The following is a 19,518-nucleotide window of genomic DNA, read 5'->3' on the forward strand; positions in this document are numbered from 1 at the left end:
CATTTTTTTTTTTAAAGAGCAGCCATTGAGATGGTAACATATCCAAGAATTAGAGTTTGGAACACAGGATTTGATAAGAGTTAGAGTTCAAAATGGCCTTCAGTTTCAGGGATCCACCTGAAAAAAAAAAAAAAAAAACTCTGCTTGCTCCTGTTAACAACTACAAATCTCTCTCTCTTTTTTATGATCAAGTCTTATGTACACCAGCACAGCTGGGAATCTGGGACAAAAAGTCATTCAACTCCAAAGGTCTTGATAAGATCTCCTCGAATGCATTTTTTCCCTTTCCTTTTTTTTTTTTTAAGATTTTATTTATTTATTCATAGAGACACACACAGAGAGAGAGAGAGAGAGAGAGAGAGAGAGAGAGAGAGGCAGAGACACAGGCAGAGGGAGAAGCAGGCTCCATGCAGGGAGCCCGACATGGGACTCGATTCCAGGTCTCCAGGATCACACCCTGGGCCGAAGGCGGCGCTAAACCGCTGAGCCACTGGGTCTGCCCCCTTTTCTGACTAAATCGCTCACCACTATCCTATATATCCCTCTATGAGATACTTAAAAAACATTAAAATCTTGATTTGGCAGAAAAGCCAAATATCAAGCTTTAGTCCTCTAGAATAATTGGTATTTACCATATGACCAACTGGCTCTTCCAGAAAGAGCTCAAGTACAGTATGTGCTGACACCTATCGGTAGACTAAAAAACATGTCCTCACTATAGGACTAGTTCACAAAACATACTCTCAAGAGTAGGTACTTCTTGAACAGAGAAATCTTAAAATTACATCTTGAGAAAGAAATTCCCTTCCCATTTTTACAACCTCTTTCCGAAGACAAGTTAGATCTCAGGTTCAAATCCTGAGTCTACTACTTCGTAGCTGTGTGACCTCAAACAAGATAATTAACCACTCTGAGCTTCAGTTGTCTCCTCTGGGGGAAAAAAAAAAGGCAGCAGCTATCTCAAGGCAGTTAGCAGGAAATGAACAGTGTTTGCAAGCCTCCATTAACTAATCTTAGGAAAATATAACCGCAACCTTAGGTGGCTTACAAATTACAAAACTTTAAGATAATTCTAAAGTCTGGATTAGGGCAGGACTCCCAAGCGTGTGGTAAGCACTCAAGAGTGTGTTAAAGTGGTAACTGCGGTAAGTGTAATGGTCTTAGAGTCGAGTCCTAGCAAGGTTAGAGAAATGCCTGAATTATGTAATCTTACTGTTTTTCCTGAACAAAAAATCCCAAAGAAGGGCACCTAGGGTGGATGATGCCTCCCATGTGACCTAGAGGTAGGTAAAAGGGGGGGAAAGTCCCCGCGGGACCGGGTGTTTACCTTCCTGACACCCAAGATACCTTGAGAAAATCCAGAGTAAAGTTCTAAGTCAGCCACCGTGAGACCAGGGCGAGAGGACAGTGGTCTGTGGGTAGTGCACCGAAATTCGACACCAAGGCACTGAGACAGGACTCTCCACTCCGCCTGAAATGTGACTCCAGGCGAGGCACTTACCCTCAGCGCTCCCAGGGAAGTGCGAGGCGGCCGGGCCCGCTAACCAAGGCAGCTTACGCCCGACCGCACCAGTAAGTTTCTCTGAAATCACCTGGTGAACAGCGCGTTAGACAAACATAAAACGGCCAACGCAGGAGTAGCTAGTCCGGGTTCTGCAAAGCGCTCGGCTCGAGAAGCCCGGCCCACAGAAGGGAAAGGGTGGGGAGCCCGGCGAGGGCAGCCGCAGGCCGGGTCGCCGCCCCGGAACGGCGCCGACGCCCGGGGAAGGGTGGGGAGCGGCGGGCGGCGAGGCGAGACTCCCGCAGGCCGCCCCGCCCTACTCACACCCGGAAAGAACCGAACCCAGGAGCCAGGCACCAGCGCCATGGCCGGCTGCCGCCGCTGCGCCTCACGGCCCCACGGCCCCACGGCCGCACGCTCTCTCCGACCCCCGCCCACCAGGCCACCCAGCACCGCCCACACCCACTCAACGGACCCGCGGCAGCCCCGGCCTTAAAGCCGGCGCCGCCTGACGACAGGCTGACGTCATACGTGACGCCGTGGCGGGCGGGAGCGGAGACGGCACGGGAGGGCGTTTCCGGAGCACGCGCCCGGCGAGGGCCGCTGACGTCGGGCTCAGGTGCGCGCGCTTGCCCGCCCGCCCGAGCGCGGCCCAGGTGGCGGCCCGCAGCGCCAGGTGGCGGCCTGCAGAGGTGAGGGGCGACCCGCGGGGCGGGCGCGGGCGCGGGCGCGGGCGCGGCCGGGGGCGGCGGCGGGAGGGCGTGTCGCCTTGCACTCACGTGACGGGCGGGAAGGTTGGGGTGTGGGCGGTGAGGCGAGCGGGGTGGGCCCGACCCCACCCCCGAGGGCCTGCCCGCCGCTGCGGAGGACCTTCCCTCGGGCTGGGGCCGGACCCGCCCCGCCCCGCCACCTACCCCGCCGCCTGGTTGTCCGCGGCGGCCCGCGCGACCGCCGGAGCTGACCGCGGTTGTCTCCTCCGCAGGGCCGCGGCGAGAGGGTGAGAGTCCGCGCGTTCCGAGGGAGCCGTCCCCGCCTTGGCCCGCGCCCCGCGGGGCCCCGCCGCACCCGAGGGGATGGAGAGCGGTCCCCGAGGCCCCAGCGCTGCCCGCGATCCCACGCTGGCCGGCTCTCGCTAGCTGCTCGAATTGTGCGTTTTCCCACAACCTAGGCCTTGTCTCCTGAGTCAGTGGCGTTGCGATTCGAAAGAAATGGAAGAAAAGGAGCGATGTGAACAATTCTGCTCGGTCCTCCTGCATTGAGGCCTGGTTGGCATTTGCAGAGAGGAAGATACGGGAAGAAAATCGTGGGGTTTTTTTTTTGGCGGGGAGAGTGGGAGAAAGGAAACAAGGTTTTAGATTTTCTATGATTTTTTTTAAAATTCTGCACTTTGACAGTGGTGGCGAAATACACTAATCCAAAAGTGATCTTTCTATTGATGGAGGTGGATTTTTTTTTCCCTTTTGATTCCAACCTTTCTCCCCGTGACAAAGCATAAATCATGGACACCAAAAAATAAGGTGGACCTCAGGAATCCCGAAAGGACTGAGCAGCTTACATTCTTCCTCTGGAGGGAAGGGTGGTGTGTTTTTAGCCATCTCTGGAACCTAAAACGAAAACATGAGTTGCGTGCCATGGAAAGGAGACAAGGCCAAATCTGAATCTTTGGAGCTGCCCCAGGCAGCACCCCCACAAATCTACCATGAGAAACAGCGCAGGGAGCTTTGTGCCCTGCATGCCCTCAATAACGTCTTCCAGGACAGCAATGCCTTCACCCGGGAAACGCTGCAAGAGATTTTCCAGAGGTAGGGGACCCCTTATCCTTGGCATTTTTACACTTTTTGCTATTTCTGAATTCCGGGGGGAGGGGCAATGTCTCCGCTATATAAACCTTTAAACCAACAGGTATTATTAGGTAACTGTTGTTAGCAGGTACAGGGGATACAGAGATGAGAAAAATAATAATCAGTATCGTTGACTGAGCACTTACTATAGGCAAGGCACAGTGCTAAAAACCCTCAGTCGTGTCATCTGGTGTGATCCCCCAACAGTCCCATGGAATATGTGTTGCTTCTTTTCCATTTTATGGACATAGACTTCAGAGAAGCTCAGCAACTTGCTGGAGGCGACATAACAAGAGATAGAGCCAAGTTTTATTTCAGACTTGTATCTGTGCTGTTGACCAGGATGCTGTAATGCCTCTCAAGTCCTACCCCCAAGAGGTTATAGTCTAGAAGGGGAACAAGATCTGTGTACACTGGGTCATCTGTCGTCAGAGGTGGTTTGTTGCAGGTTTTATAAGGAAGGTGTTCCGCTATACATAGTGCTCAGCTTTTCCATAAGGCCATACTCTGGCCTTGGTGCATTTTATACATTATGCTTTGCTTTGTATAGCTTTTTCCAGCAGTTATTTTACCATCTCTATTTTACGGATGGAGCAACAGGCAGAAAAGCCAGATAGTTTGCCCAAATAGCTTTCAAGTAGCCAAGCTATGACTTGAAGCTGACTCTAGACCTCTTTCCCTTTCTACTTCATTCTGGATGGCTTTTTTTTTTTTTTTTTTTTTAAACCAACACTTTACTAAATGCTGCCTGACAGGTTAACAGAAGTTCAGTTTTTTCTCTCTCTACTTTGATGTTCTAAAATTCTTTTATCACAGGGTTTAAGAATTAGTTCTTTGGTGTCTGGATGGACATAGCAGCATGAGTGCTACTTCCTGAGTATCAGAAAGGCATGTCAGAGCAATTCTATCATCAGTACCCATTCAGCCTGCTAGTGAGTTGGGCCTGGATCTAAAGATACAGACTGTGGTTATAAGCTGTTTGTGGATAATTGCAAGATTCTTTCAGTTGTGTTTTTCCTGAATGAAAGAATGCTAAATATTTGCTAAACTCTCACATGGAACCAAAGTTCTATTCCTGGCTACTAAAGCTCTAGCAAATTTGTACTACGCTCTCCAGTTTCCTGTCAGCGCAAGGTAAAGGTTCATCTCAAAGTAATAGCAAACCAGTGCATAAGAAAATATCCTCTATTCTCACTCCAGAGGCTGAATTCTATGTATTTTGTATGGAAAGATTCAGCGTGGATAAATGGAAACAAAGAAGTATGAAAGGGATCAGAGGAAAGAGGAAAGGGAGAAGAGGTGAGGAAGAGAAGATGGAATTTTATAAACAAACATTTGCTAGCAGCCTGCTGTGTGCCAAGCCCTGCTAGGCACTGTAGAGAAAACAAGTTGAACAGGACTCAGCCGCTAAGTACATCCCAGAGCTCTACATTGACCAGACCTTGAGAATAAACTTAAGTGAAGTTAGAACCTTAGAATTTAGAGCTGTTTGAAAGGGAAAAGATGATCTCTTTGGATCATAATGGGAAGAATAGTAATGATGGCAGGTTAAACTAGATAATTTTAAATTCTCAGATACAAAGTTTTATGCTTTTTTGAAGATGAGGCTGATGAATGGTAGAAATGGGAGAAAAATTTTGATGAATGCTGTTTGTTGAAAGGAAGCTCATCCTAGCAGTCGAATTTTAGCCAGATTAAAAAGGAGAAATACAAAAGCAGGGTGGAGTTTTCAGTACAGTTGTGGATATGAGATGACTCATGTTTGGAATAGAAATGAGTAGGGATTTAGAAAAAACTAAAACCAATGGCCGGCAGCATGGGGACGGGGAAGAGAGGAATCAAGGTGGCAGAGTCTCAGTCCAAGAGTTGAACATAGTGATAACAACCATAGTGATGGCAGAAGAGGTCACTGGTTTGGAAAGGATCAGTTTTCAACATGTGAAATTGGAGAAAAGCTCAGAATCTGGGCAGGTGTCTTCGTGCACATTATACAGACTCGGATGTCTGATCTCGTACATCTCATCATATAGGAGTCAAATGATGTAGTAGTAGTTTTGCTGAGTTGTTTGGAAAATCCTCAGGCCTCAATCTATTTTCATAGACTCAACTCAATTGTTCAGTGATTAGATGTTCTTGCAGCAAGTATGCATCCCTCTTCCTCCAAAAAATAGCTGTTAAAATCTAAATAGATGAAAAGTAGGTTGGTCCCACTTGAAAAATCTAATGCAAGCTGGAAGAGACAAAGAGATTTTAGATTTTGGTGAACAACCAGCATTCTCTACCACAAAGAAGTCCAGCCTTCCCATTAAAAAGTCCCTGAGCAAGTGGAAGGTGGTGGTAAATTGCTCAAAGAGATGGAGTACTAACCTCTAGAGATTTAAATCATTTTGTCAAGGGCCAGGCAAACACAGCATCATCATTGCCAACACCTACAGAGTACATTGATGTGCCTGACTCTATGATCTGTGCTTTATATATATATATAATATATATGTATAATATATATATTAAATATGTATATTATATATATATTTATTTAAAGGTTTTATGTATTTATTCATGAGAGACAGAGAGAGGCAGAGACACAGGCAGAGAGAGAAGCAGGCTCCGTGCAGGGAGCCCGATGTGGGACTCGATCCTGGGACTCCAGGATCACGCCCTGGGCCAAAGGCAGGCGCTCAACCACTGAGCCACCCAGGCATCCCTGTGCTTTATATATTTAATAATATAATGACACATCATGAAGTTCTGAGACATATTTTTAATGTCATATTTCTTAAGAGCTGATAAAAAGGAAAATAATAATTATGAGAGAAAAGGAACCTTGATGAATGTCCACATCTTCTTTTTGTTAAAATCTGAAATCATCACCTTAGCTAGACCCAGGAATAACCATGAGGGAGGACCAGGAACTCCCCTGAGCGCATTGGCATTAGACCTGGCTAGAGCCCATCTTCTCACCTGGAGATCACTTCAGACCACATGGCTCTAACCTGCAGCCATAGCAACAGAAGGGAGAGGCATGCTTCATAGTTCAGAACTTCTGTCCAAATCATGAAGACCATCTTGAACAGGAGTTTGCCAAGGAGTCCCAAGAAAAGAATCACAGAAGGGGATGGCATGGAATTCGATGTGACCAGTGTGTCCCAACTATAGGGAAGACCATTGAGTTTATTAGGTGTAGGGTTTAGAGCCTACTCTATCATTCACCAGCTGCATAGGACCGTGCAAGTCGCTGTAGCCACAATAAGCTTGCTTATTTACATTGCAGGATTAAGCTCTGTCTCAAGGCGGTTGGAAGGATTAAGAAAGAGAGCTCAAAAGAGTAGCTAACATGGGATCCCTGGGTGGCTCAGTAGTTTGGCGCCTGCTTTCAGCCCAGGGCATAATCCTGGAGACCTGGGATCAAGTCCCGCGTCCAGCTCCTTGCGTGGAGCCTGCTTCTCCCTTTGCCTGTGTCCCTGCACCCCTCCCCACCACCTTTCTCATGAATAAATTAATAAAATCTTAAAAAAAGTAGCTAACATGGTAGGCACCTGGTTATTGTTAAGGCAGAAACAAGTACTGGTATCATGGCACACTGGGTAGACTCCACTTACTCAAATGGCCTTTCTAGGAATGAGATGGAGGCCATTCTCTGCATTCCCTAGAGTGGTATCATCTAGGACAACATATGTTTATTCAGTTGCCACTGCTTCGCTGTGAGGGCAACAGAGTAGAAGAGCCATCCCTTGTGCCTCAGGAGTTTGCTCTCTGGTTGGACACATATAATGGAATTCCTTAATGGTTCTGGAAGATGGGAGTTTTTACCATTGTTAAAGATAAGCCAACAGTCACAGAAATTAAATCTCACAGTTAGCATTGGTGCTGCTTGCTAGGATAACGGGTGGTCCTTCCCATCTCCCTATGTTTTCTACACAGAAGCCAGGAAAGATTCCATGAAAGAGGTAGTATGTGACATTGACCTTGAAGGAGCTTTAGGATTGGGCTTGGAACAGGAAACAGGATTGGAGAATAGAGGTGTCTGAAGTACACTAAAAGCCCAAGGAGAGGGGAACGGCAGACCCCAGAGAGCCAGAGGGTTGGTGTTAGCCAGTGGGCAGGTGGCTCTAGTGGCAGTTCTTACAAGAGAGAGTGAAATGATAACTTGGTAAATGTGGCAGGAACTTCTGGGTGACTTGGCAGAAGGAGAGTTTGGAAGCAAGGAGATCAATTTAGAAACCTGTTTGAAAAGCCCATATATGGAGCAAGGAGGCTCCAGTTTGTGGAGGGTGAATGGGATTAGACAGGAGAGGGCTGGAAACTGAGATAAAAAATATGAGACATGGAGAAGAGACCCTAGGAACACTCCTGTAAGGCGTACCTCAAAAAAAATGTCAGATATGTTTGGGAACTGAAAAGTACCCCTCTTCTCAAGCTCGAGGTGAATATTATTAGCATCTTAAGGGGACACCTGGGTAGCTCAGCAGTTGAGCTTCTGCCTTGATACTGGGGTCTGCAATCGAGTCCCACATCCGGCTCTGTGCAGGGGACCTGCCTCTCTCTCAGTCTCTCTCATAAATGAATAAATAAAATCTTTAAAAAAAAAATTAACATCTTAGGCACTCCACGAATTCCTGCAGGAAACCTTTTTACTTGGTTCATTCAGCCATTAATGTATTGAACACCTGTGATCGTCTGGGAACGCATTTGTGAAAGCGTGGCTCTAAGTTTTGTGCTTGGTGGAGAGTTAAATGGTGAACAAGGTAGAAGACCCAGAAGTTTCTTTGTGGGAGCCTTCATGCATTTCCCAGCTAGAGACCTTACTGGAAGTAAGGAGAAGCTATTGAAAAATTGGTGACAGGGAAGGAACTTGATCTACCTTGAGCTAGGCTTTCCATATGCTTTCTTTTTTTTTTTTTTTTTTTTAAGAGTTTACATTCAAATGCAACTCTTCCTGACTGACTCCAGAGACTCAACCTTTATTTATTAGTTTTTAAAGATACAGAGAGAGAGAGAGAGAGAGGCAGAGGGAGAAGCAGGCTCCATGCAGGGAGCCTGATGTGGGACTCGATTCTGGGTCTCCAGGATCACGCCCTGGGCTGAAGGCGGCGCTAAACCGCTGAGCCACTGGGGCTGCCCTCTATATTCTTATTTAATATGCTTATTAAATGCTTTCTTATTTAATACAAGAGCCCACTGAGAGCCTTTGTCCTTTGAAACTCCACTTTAGGCACAGACCCCAGGGAGTCTGCTGGCCTTTCTTCTTCTCACCCCACTACCACCACCCACTCTAGTTCTTGGACCCTGCCATTGAGCACAACATTGGAGTCAGATAAACCTAATATAAATCCTAGTTCTGTCACTTGTGATCATAGGCAAGTTACCATTTTAAATCACCAAACTTCAGTTTGGCCTGTAGCCTCATAGGTTTATTATGGAAACTAAATGAGATATACATGAAAGCATCTTGCATTGGGTGTAGCATGGGATTTTTCAATAAATAGTTTGTTTCAGTAAAATACAGTTTGGTTGCAGAGTGAATAGTGTCCTCAGATCCCATTCTTTGCTAGCTATGGAGACAAGATCACAAGCTCTCTTTATGGGTCTGCTTACCAATGTTTACACAAAGAAAGAGTAACAAAATAAACATGGTGAACATGTTAAATATTTCTTGAGCACCTGTCATGTGCCAGGCACTCTTTACGTCCTGGTGATATAGCTCTGACTGGATGGAGAAGGCCCCTGCTATCATTCTAGTGTGGAAAAACAGACGTGTCAGTTAGTAACAAGGGCTGTAATTAAAGCAGGTGGATTGGGCAGCCTGGGTGGCTCAGTGGTTTAGCGCCACCAGACCGAGGATCAAGTCCCATGTCCATCCCTGCATGGAGCCTGCCTCTCTCTCTCAGTCTGTGTCTCTCACGAATAAATAAATAAATCTTTAAAAAAATAAATAAAGCAGGTGGATTAAGAGCTGGTGCCTGGAAGAAACCGAAGATTGGGTGGTCAGAAAAGGTCTCTAAGGCACTATCAGTTGAGACCTAAATAAGGAACAAAACAAGTGTACATCTAGAGGAAGGGCATTCCAGACTGCTATAACAGTGCATGCAAAGGCCCTCAGGTGAGAAGGAGTTTTGTGTGTTAAAAGACGTAGGGATTAGGTCAGCAGTGTCCTGAGGGCCTTGGAAGGAGAGGAGGTAATTTAGACTGCATTTAAGTGTTTTGGGAGCCATTGGAGGATTTAAGCAGTGGAAGAAATGTTTTATGTTTGAAAAATATCAGTATGGTTGCTGTGTGTAGAGAAGTTTGAAAAAAACTTTTTATAAGATTTCTTGAGTGTTTAGAGTTGACCTAAAGTCATGATTCTCTTCTGGAGAGGGCCCTTAGCAGCCTTCTGGACGTCCACTCTCTGCTTTTATTACTTTTATTTTATTTTTTTTTAATTTTTATTTATTTATGATAGTCACAGAGAGAGAGAGGCAGAGACACAGGCAGAGGGAGAAGCAGGCTCCATGCACCGGGAGCCCGACGTGGGATTCGATCCCGGGTCTCCGGGATCGCGCCCTGGGCCAAAGGCAGGCGCCAAACCGCTGCGCCACCCAGGGATCCCCACTCTCTGCTTTTATTCCTGAGAAAACTCACCTCATTTCCCTCTCTCCTCTTCACACCAAGGTGGAAGCAATCTACCCCTTCCTCCACGGGCCTAACAAGCCTGTGAAAGCAAAATCATAGGATTGGAAATGCCTTTAGAGCTACTGCCCTTGTGTTGTGATGGAGTGGCTAATGAGACCTGGCCAAAAATGACTTAAAGCTGGGTGGGCAAGTTGAGTTTTGTTTGGCACAGACATTTTTTTTTCCCCAGTTGATTCTTTTTTTTTTTAGATTTTATTTATTTATTCATGAGACACAGAGAGAGAGAGAGAGAGAGAGAAAGAGAGAGAGGCAAAGACACAGGCAGAGGGAGAAGCAGGCTTCATGCAGGGAACCCTATGTGAGACTCCATCCCGGGTCTTCAGGATCAGGCCCTGGGCTGAAGGCGGTGCTAAACTGCTGAGCCACCCAGGCTGCCCCAGTTGATTGTTTTTAAAGTATTTTACACATACACACACTTTGGAAGTATCTTTTGCTGGTTTATGCATTTTGTTTCAATATAGGCCTTACTACTTATTGCTTTACATTTGGCCCCAGTTCATACATTTATGTTACCTGCTGGGGCCCCTGGAGGCCTTGGAGTATTTAAGGATTAATGATTACCAAGTGTGCAAGCCTTAAAAAGAAAGCATTTAAACTGTAAAAAAAAAAAAAAAGAAAAAGCAACAAATACTACCTATGCAAATGAAATTATCAATTACTATTTTCTAACATTTAAAAAAATGGCTGTATTAAGGCAGGAAGATTAGAGAAGAATGCAGAAATGGATAGGCTGGGGGTTTCATAAATGAGACTCTTTCGTGGCACATGGTTTTTGTCTATTGACTTTCTGAATGACAGCAGATAGGCCCCACCACTACTGAATTAATGTTTTGCATAAAAAGAGAGGTAATCCCTAGGGCAGTAGGATCGCAGACTAAAAAGTACTTCGGTAAAAGTGGTCACCTTGCACTGAATGGGGGAAACGAGCTTCCAGAGGCAGTGGTGGAAGGTGTCTATGGAGTACGGGTCAGGAGGGGTTGGACAGCCCACAAGTCTCAGCCCTCCTCCTTTCACATTTGTAGGTTGTCTCCAAACACCATGGTGACCCCCCATAAGAAGAGCATGCTAGGAAATGGGAACTACGATGTGAACGTCATAATGGCAGCACTTCAAACCAAAGGCTACGAAGCTGTCTGGTGGGACAAGCGCAGGTAATCTGAACCAGGCCTGACTTGAGAAGTGGCACGAGTGGGGAGGTGTTCCCAGCAGGGGACCTTGGGGAGTTGGCTGATGCCGTTCCTCTTCTGCAGGGATGTCAGTGCCATTGCTCTCACTAACGTCATGGGCTTCATCATGAATCTGCCCTCCAGCCTGTGCTGGGGTCCACTGAAGTTGCCTCTCAAAAGGCAGCACTGGATCTGTGTTCGAGAGGTGGGAGGTGCCTACTACAACCTCGACTCCAAACTGAAGATGCCCGAGTGGATTGGAGGCGAGAGCGAGCTCAGGTACCTGTTGTGAATGTGCCAGGCTCCTTCCTTGCATGTGTTGGGCAAGTTGAACCTACCTTTAGTAACTTGACAAAGGAGATGAAATCTCTAGCTCCTCGGATCCTCTCTCTGCCTTGTTTAGAATTAGGGTCTTGGACTAGAAAGAGCTGAATCTTAGATGGCCTGTAAGGATGTGAAGTCCCTTTGGTAGAGAAGTTCCAGCACCCAGAATGCTGGCCTTCTGGTCTGGTAGGACTGGCATCGTAACATTCTCGATGCTTAGATAACCGGGATGGTATAGCTGCCAGTTCAGAAGAAAGACCTTTAGACCAGATGAAACAAAAAACTTTAAAAAAAAAAAAAAAAGATAAATCCCTTACTTGAGTACTTTGGGCCGGCTGTTCCTCACAGAACTAGATGGTGTTGAGTGAAAATTAACTGGGCAGGTGGAGGGGGTAGCCAGATGTGGAACCCTCCAAGAACAGATCCTTTCTCCAGTGTCTTTAGGACTGCTAAGGGTGTAAATGATGAGGTCAGTGGTGACACACAGCCCTGAGACTGGAATTTGTAGTTTTACCAGCATTTCATTTTCTTTTTCATCTACCCTTTGTTCCCATAGGAAATTTCTCAAGCATCACTTGCGAGGAAAGAACTGTGAACTCCTGCTGGTGGTGCCAGAAGAGGTGGAGGCCCGTCAGAGCTGGAGGGCTGATGTGTAATGCAGTTCTGCCCAACCTTCCCTCACCTCGGCCCCCCAAGTCCTCTGTCATGTGCTGTGGCCTATACAGTGGGTCTGCCCTTGCCACTTCCCCAAACATCTCATTGGGTTTCCCCTCAGATTTGACAGTGCAATAGGACAGATGTGTGGACTGTTACAAGAACCAGCCACCCAGCATTACTCATTCCTGGGACAGGAAGGTAGGAGCTCTGTGTGCTTAGGGCAAGCTATGAAGACCCTTGTTTTATTTAAGAGAGGAGGAAGGAAGGTGGGTCCTGGTTTATTTTCCTCATTCCTACGAGAACTTGACAGAGGCTCTGCTGGAGTACACTGCTGCTGTGACTCACCTGGAGATGCTGCCTCCACTTCCCCTTTCCTGGCTACCAGTGGGTCTGAAGACCGAGTACATGCAAAGCCCATGTAACTGGCTTGACGGACCCAGAACATAAGGGCCTCTCAGGAAACCATCTCCAAAACCCCAGCAGTGGTACAGTATGCCATCTCCAACCCTCAACGCCACCCATTACCCATTACCCATTTTTATGGCCATCCTTGGAGTTTTCTAATGAAAAGTTCTCTAGTATTCCATGCCGGGTGGTTGAATCCTGCAATATCCTAGTGAAACAGGGTGAGCTAGATACCTAAGAGGACTTGACGGCAGCCAGACTGGGGCAGGCATGGATGGCCTGTTGGCCCCACTCCAGCATTGTCCCTACCACTTCACTACATGGATTTAGGAGGCTCTGGGGCAAAGGTCAGTCTTCCCAGCTGACACACTCCGGCAAAATCAGGAAATAAGTCTGCTTTCGATGTCTAATTCCACTAGTTTGAGACACAGTTGGGTGAGGAAAGTATCATGAAGATAAGCTTCTCAGAGATTAACAGCAGCTAGAATTGGTACATGTCCTAGGCTCAGAGTCACTATAGTGACAACAATCAGAATCCTCAAGTTGGGTATTAACTTGCATTGCTATAGGACCTGGATTTGTCATCTTTTAGTTTCCTTTACAAATCAATGAAAATTGATCCACCCCCTACCTCTTTAAATAGTTGTAGGCCACTTTTCTCCTGTAACTTTGGAAAACAAAAGAGAAGGAGGGGAAGTATCTTACCACACTGTGTGTCACCTAAGTGGTTGTGGTTGCCTTGAGGCAGGTGGGCAGGCAGGGATGGTCTGTCTACCCTTTACAGATCCATGGTCTTGGCAGGTCTGAGAGCCGCCCCACTGGCCAGATGTCTCCAGCAGCAAAGCCAGCCTGGGGCTTGCATGTCAAGCCTGAGCAAGCTTAACAGGATGAAGCTGAGGCTTTCTCCCCACTGTGACTGGAGTGCATGTTTACACCAGCACTTTTTCTGCACATGTATCTTCAATCCAACAAGGCCGTTTTTTTATGCTGAGTAACAGAGGCCACCAAGCAGCTATTGCATCACACCCTCGGCAACTGGCTGCAGTCTCTTCTGCACCATTTTCCACACCAGACCTGCTTGGCACCACAGGGAGCTCTTTACCCCTGCACAATGACATTCCAACCACCACCAGCCAGAAGTTACAGCCAACCTGATTGTCACAAGCAGGACCTTGGGTCCATGGGCACTGTCCGTGATAGTAAGCCATTTACTGGGAGGAGAGGAAAGTCCTCTCCACCAATCTGCTTGGGCCTGTGCAAATGGCACTTCAGAGGAGTCCCTGTGCACTTGGAGTCCATGAGCCAATGGGATATGCAAAGACGCTTAAACATTTCAGGGCTGGTTTCTCTGTTCATATCCAATTCTGGTGCTTAGGAACAGGGACCCATGCTGATGCCCAAGGGCAAAAAGCCCCACTTCCTTTAAGGAAGGGGGCAGGCCTGACCCTGATGCCCAAAAAGGGGCAACCCTAGGCTTTTTGTTTTTCTTGCTTTTATTCCTTTTTTTGTTGGCCTTGTGCTGGGTTTGTTTACAAAAGATGTATTTTGTTTAACCAAATATTAAAAATGGAAAACTGTACATAAATCTCCTTCCTGTCTGTCTGAATTCTGTAATTACGTATGGAAGAGGAAGAAAGTAAACTTTAGTGTGATGAGACTTTAGAAGAAAAACTCCCCATCATAAGCCATCTTTTAGAGCTATATGGTGCTTTGGTCAAACCTCTCACCTCAAAAATCCAGACAAAATATTCACTGAATAGGATTTGGTCCAAAAGCCTGAGGCATTTTTCAGTTTAGAAAAAACTAGGCTCAACGATCAAATCCTAATGTAAGGACAGTTTTCTAGCACTGAGATGTGACCAGTGTTTTTCTCTGCTTGACAAGGTCAAGATCACAGAGCAGAGGGCCTACTAGATTTGAATTCAGATCCAGCATTTCCTATGCAGTCTGGTAGATTAACCTTTCTGTGACTGATTCCTCTTTATAATAGAAATAGTACTATACCCTAAATAGTATTATTCTGATAAAATACACACCAAAGGCTCAGTATTGTTAATAGCACAGTGCTAATGAAACTTTCCATTATGTTAAATGGAAAAACTGCAAGGTTCAAAGACAGGACTATAGTTGGATTCATAGTCAGCTTGTCATTTTTAAAAGACCAAAGAAGTTCTGTTTGCCACCCCCTCCCTAGATCAGAAATTAGTACTATGTCATTCCCTAGAATTCTTTATGACTGTATGTCACTGTAAACTGTACAAGTACATGGACCGACTCCTTTGTTGGCAGATCTGAAAAGGATTAGCCTGAATTCAGGGCAAAGATTGCTATTAAGAGGTTCTTAGCCAAAAATGACCTTTTTCACTTTTGGAAGTTTAACTAACTTGGACCTAAGGAGTCAAATAGTGTTAAATGCTAGCGCTAGCTTAGTGAGAAAAAAATGTGAGGAGCAGTCTAAATAAATGATTTCAAGATGTATATCACAAGTACATAGATGACACTTTCCATTGGAATAATTTTTAATATTTAAATACAAAAAGTGAGCACTTACTTTTTTTCTTTTTTAGACAGGTCTCTCATAGCCAAAACGGGCAGAGGAAATGAGCTGCTGCTCTGTCCTCCACAGTCCCCATCCTGTGGTTGAAGCTGCTGCCCGGCCCTCCCTCCTTTCCAACACAGAAATTCACAGTGGCTGCTTTACACTACGGCTGTAATGCATTGTGTTTCATATTGTGTGCATGTCCCTCCCCAACATCTCCATGCTTAAAAATAAAAATGGTGAGGGGTACCTCCTTCCCAGTGGCATCAGTTCCTATGCCACAATGGGATAGTGAGATCCTCCGGTCATAAGTGATTTAGTGAGAAAGGGGATAGAAGGCCAGAGCTGGAGTAACCGTCTGCATTGCTGCACTCTTGCTATCAGAGTGAGAACAGAAGAAATGGGACAGCGTGGAGGGCACAGTTGCAAGTTGGGAGTCTCCGTGAGACACTGGGGAGAATTCTCCCCACCAGGTTTAGATAGAGCAATGTGCCAAAGTTTAAAATTAAAAAAAAGGGAATCCAAATAATCAGCAGTTCAAACACTATTGAATTTTCAAACTTGTCCCAAGACAAGTCATGTAGCAGTAGCAATCTAGATTTTTCCAGGAAGTGAAGGTAGAGCTCCTGGCATTCCTCCTGAGAGCCCTGTGTTAGGCCCTAAAAGTATCTGAAAAAGAAAAGGAGGAGTATAAGGATCATACAAGCCTAGGGATTGCATTTTCACTACACCTGACAAGGCAGACCAGGTCTACACAAACTGCTGAGCAGAGTCAGGCAGCACCTAGAAGAACATGGGCGGGACCCCAATCTCTACCCACACATAACTGCTGGTCTACCCGGTGCAAGGAAATCAACAACTTGCATCTCCACCACTGACAACAAGCCCAGGGACTGGGCTCACCTGCCTCTGCTGCAGTTGTTGCTGCTGCTCCATTTGCAACTTCTCAGTCTCAAAGACAACAGGAAGAACCAGGATCATGAAGGAAGTGGTCCCAATCCACAAGGCTGCCCTGGAAAACCTGCAGAGGGAGTGTGATTATGACAGAGACACACAAAAACAGATCACTCCACCAAGAAGGACCCAGTAACCAAACCTCTCCCTCTCCCATGTCTTCCATTGGTGTGTTCTACCCCAAACTTGCACCGCACTCCCACCAGAAACAGGACGAGCAGTTTTTCCGGCCGTTCATCCAGTGATGGCACTTCTAAGATTCTGAGTACTTACAAAGCTACTCATTCAGCACATTAATTACCTCACGTGATGTGAACCGATCTCCCAATGACCCTGCCCCATAAGAACTGCCACTTTAGGAAAGAGGAAATTGGGACCAAGAAAGGTTAAGGTACCCACCCGCCCAAGGTCACTCAGGGATCTAGGTAGCAGGCTGGCCTCCAACCCCGGTCTGCTACTTGCGAAGCCCAGGTTCGTTCACGGAACTTCAGTCACCCCAGGCACACCCCAACGTCTCTAACTTCGTCCCTTACCTGTACATTTTTTGAGCCACAAAGAGAGAGAGATCAAAAGTGGCTCCAGCCGCGGACCGGACCCTCTCTGGGAACATCTCCGTCAGACCCCACAGTCTCTCCGACAGGGTCTCATCTAGCTGTGGTGGAGGCGACGCGGGTCTTGATCCAAGCAACGGCAACAACCCCCTGGGGCGAGGGCACCCCCCCCCCAGCCCGGTGGGGGCCCTAACCCCGCCTCCTGGTGAAGACACCTCCCCCCCGACCTCTCCGGGCCCCGCGACGCGCCTCCGTCCGAAGCCCGCAGCACGCGGGGCTCACACCCCCGGGTGGGCCGCTCCCCGCCCGCAACCTCGCGCCCCGTCCCACACCGCAGGGCCCCAGTACCTCCTCGTCGTCTTCCTCCTCCAGCTCCTCTTCGGTCTTCTCGGCATCGCCTTTCGGAAGCAATTCGTCCGGGGACAGGGGCACCCCAGGGCCGCCAGCGGCGGCGGCGGCGGCCATGGCTGCGGGGGAACACCGGAAGCGGAAGAGAGGAGACGAGTGAGCGCCCCTGGCGGGCAGAGCGGCTCTTCCGGGAGCCGGAGGCCGAGGTGCTGGGGAGAGCGACACCTTCTGGCCGGCCGACCTCGGCTTTCGGTCAAGAAAGAAACACCTAGGAAACTGCTTCCGCGGTAGTTCTCTTCGGTTTAGGATGGACCCAGAAACCTGCATCTTAATAAGCTCCCAGGGGTCACACTGAGACAAACATAACCCAGTCTCATTTTCCCGAGGGGTGTGTTACTTGGTAGGAGTTAGATATTTGGAGGTTTATTGGTCTTTCGGGAAAACGTCAAGTGAACAGTACCTATGTACTAAGACAGGCAAGAGTAAGCACTTAAGTACTCACATTGTGTGTGTGTGTGTGTGTGTGTGTGTGTGTGTGTGTACTCAATCATCACAGCAGCCCACTGAGCTATGTACTATCATCCCTCGTTTAGAAATGAGGAAGTTGAGGCACAGTACTGGGGTGCTGCAAGTCTTCCTGGAGGATAGATTTCTACAAGTGTTTGCTGGCCAAAAAGCACGAACATTTAGTATTTTGCTAGATATTAGATAATTACCCTCAAAATTATATCATATACTTTCATAATTGTAAATGGAAGTGTTCTTTTCCCCCACACCATCCCCAGCCTTAGGTATTATCTATATTTTGATTTTTTGCCTTGATGGGTTAAATGCTTCTTTTTATAAGGGGCCACACAAGTTCTTAATGCAAGGGTGATTTGATAGACACTTTGACCAGCTGACTGTGAGATCAGGGAATCTCAGGACTGAACAGTCATCTCTATCTGAGGCATGATGATGTCCTTTGTCCTGTGCCCACATAACAAGGAGCAGGTAGGTTTGCACTTCCTCCTGTAATAATCCTTGGTCCTTTTCAGCTCTGAACAGGGAAGCCCTGACAATAAAAGGGTACCTACTTTATTTTTCCATTACAAAAAGTTAAAAAAAAAAAACAAAAAACAGCAAACCCAATCTATGATCAGGATTAGTGATTCCCTTTGAATACCTTGGAGGGGATATTTGGTAAGGGGCAGGACAGCGGCTTCTGGGGTGCTGGTAAAGTTCTATTTCTTGACTTAGGTGGTGTTTACCTGGGTGCGTTCATTTTAGACAATCTATCAGATTGTACACTTATGAATTATGCTCTTTTGCATTTGTTAAAATTGCTTAAGTTGGCTAGCACTACATAAATGTAAGGGTAGCTTAAGAACCCAGTACCAATGGTTTTCAGTTCTCTTGTAGGCTCTTTTAGGGAATGCTGAAGACCAACACTCTTGAAGGTAAAGAAGGCTATCTTTTTTTTCTTTTTAAGATTTTATTTATTTGTGAAAGACAGAGAGAGAGAGAGAGAGAGAGAGAGAGAGAGGCAAGACACAGGCAGAGGGAGAAGCAGGCTCCATGCAGGGAGGGAGATCCAGGACTCCAGGATCAGGCCCCAGGCTGAAGGCGGCACTAAACCGCTGAGCCATTGGGGCTGCCCCTCTTTCTCTTTTTTAAAGTAGGCTCCACACCCAACCTGGGGCATGAACTCACAACCCTAAGATCAAGAGCTGCAAGCTCTACCAACTGAGCCAGCCAGGCACCCCTAGAGAAGGCAATCTTAGATGCAAGGTACAGGGATTAATGCCTCTAAGTGGAAAGTCATGATACTAATGTGGAGAGGTTTTAGGAAAACTTTAACCAACTAATTTTGTTTATATTCACAAGAGCAATATATGATTAAAAAAAACAAAACAAAAACAAAACACCTGGGTGGCTCAGTTAGTTGGGCATCTGCCTTTGGCTCAGGTCATGATCTCAGAGTCCTGGGATCCAGTTCAATGTCTGGCTCCCTGCTCAGCGGGGAGCTACTTCTCCCTCTGCCCCTCCTTCCTGCTTATTCTATTAAATACATAAATCTTTAGAAAAAATAAATGTTTAAGAATAAAAAAACTTTCAATATTTAGATCACTGCAAAGAGATAAGAAGAAAGGGAATCATGCAGTACAGAGTATTGAAAGCCTTGGGAGAGGTGTGTTGGCCTAGAGAAGGCAAAGTGAGAAAGGAAGCCAAAGGCTGGGACCCTGTGGAATCAGACATTTCAAGGTCAGCGAGTACTTAGTGGCAATCATAGACAGTAGACAGGCAGTTGCCAGGGCCTGGAGGAGAGGAAAACTGAAATGGCCAACCAAAGAGTTCACAGGTTGGCCAAGGCAGCTGGGACTTCTCAGAGAATATTCAAAATTCTGCTGGTTTTCAGAATACTGTCTGCCACCATGTTTCCAGAAGATACTATTTATGCATGACACCATAATAATTCAGTGTTAATTCAATGTTTTGCAGAACTCAAGGTTTCATCACAAAGCCAGCTGGAACCAGTCAGGGCACTGACCTCCCCTTAGAGCCCAACAAAATGCAGTTA

At 46.7% G+C, this 19,518-nt stretch overlaps 3 protein-coding genes across 3 annotated transcripts in view; 1 reads left to right on the forward strand and 2 right to left on the reverse strand.

Annotated features, from left to right (window-relative positions):
• GTPBP1 (GTP binding protein 1) overlaps positions 1-1,732 on the reverse strand; it is a 28,602-nt gene extending 26,870 nt beyond the window's left edge. The window contains exon 1 of the mRNA XM_038550551.1: positions 1,502-1,732. The gene's annotated coding sequence lies outside the window, so the exon portion shown is untranslated. The remainder of the gene's footprint in view (positions 1-1,501) is intronic.
• Positions 1,733-2,174: 442 nt separating this feature from the next.
• Positions 2,175-14,155, forward strand: JOSD1 (Josephin domain containing 1). The gene is made up of 5 exons (XM_038550555.1): positions 2,175-2,193; positions 2,484-3,303; positions 11,037-11,165; positions 11,265-11,459; positions 12,061-14,155. Exons 2-5 carry the CDS (start codon positions 3,119-3,121, stop codon positions 12,158-12,160), a joined length of 609 nt encoding a protein of 202 aa, XP_038406483.1. The 5' UTR covers positions 2,175-2,193; positions 2,484-3,118; the 3' UTR covers positions 12,161-14,155.
• Positions 14,156-15,067: 912 nt separating this feature from the next.
• Positions 15,068-17,123, reverse strand: TOMM22 (translocase of outer mitochondrial membrane 22). The gene is made up of 4 exons (XM_038550554.1): positions 16,959-17,123; positions 16,593-16,711; positions 16,009-16,126; positions 15,068-15,774 (listed from the first exon to the last, which is right to left on the reverse strand). The coding sequence occupies exons 1-4, from the start codon at positions 17,073-17,075 to the stop codon at positions 15,700-15,702; spliced, it is 429 nt and encodes a 142-aa protein (XP_038406482.1). The 5' UTR covers positions 17,076-17,123; the 3' UTR covers positions 15,068-15,699.
• Between the last annotated feature and the right edge of the window lie 2,395 nt (positions 17,124-19,518).

Source organism: Canis lupus, chromosome 10, assembly GCF_011100685.1.
Source record: "Canis lupus familiaris isolate Mischka breed German Shepherd chromosome 10, alternate assembly UU_Cfam_GSD_1.0, whole genome shotgun sequence".
Taxonomy (NCBI): domain Eukaryota; kingdom Metazoa; phylum Chordata; class Mammalia; order Carnivora; family Canidae; genus Canis; species Canis lupus.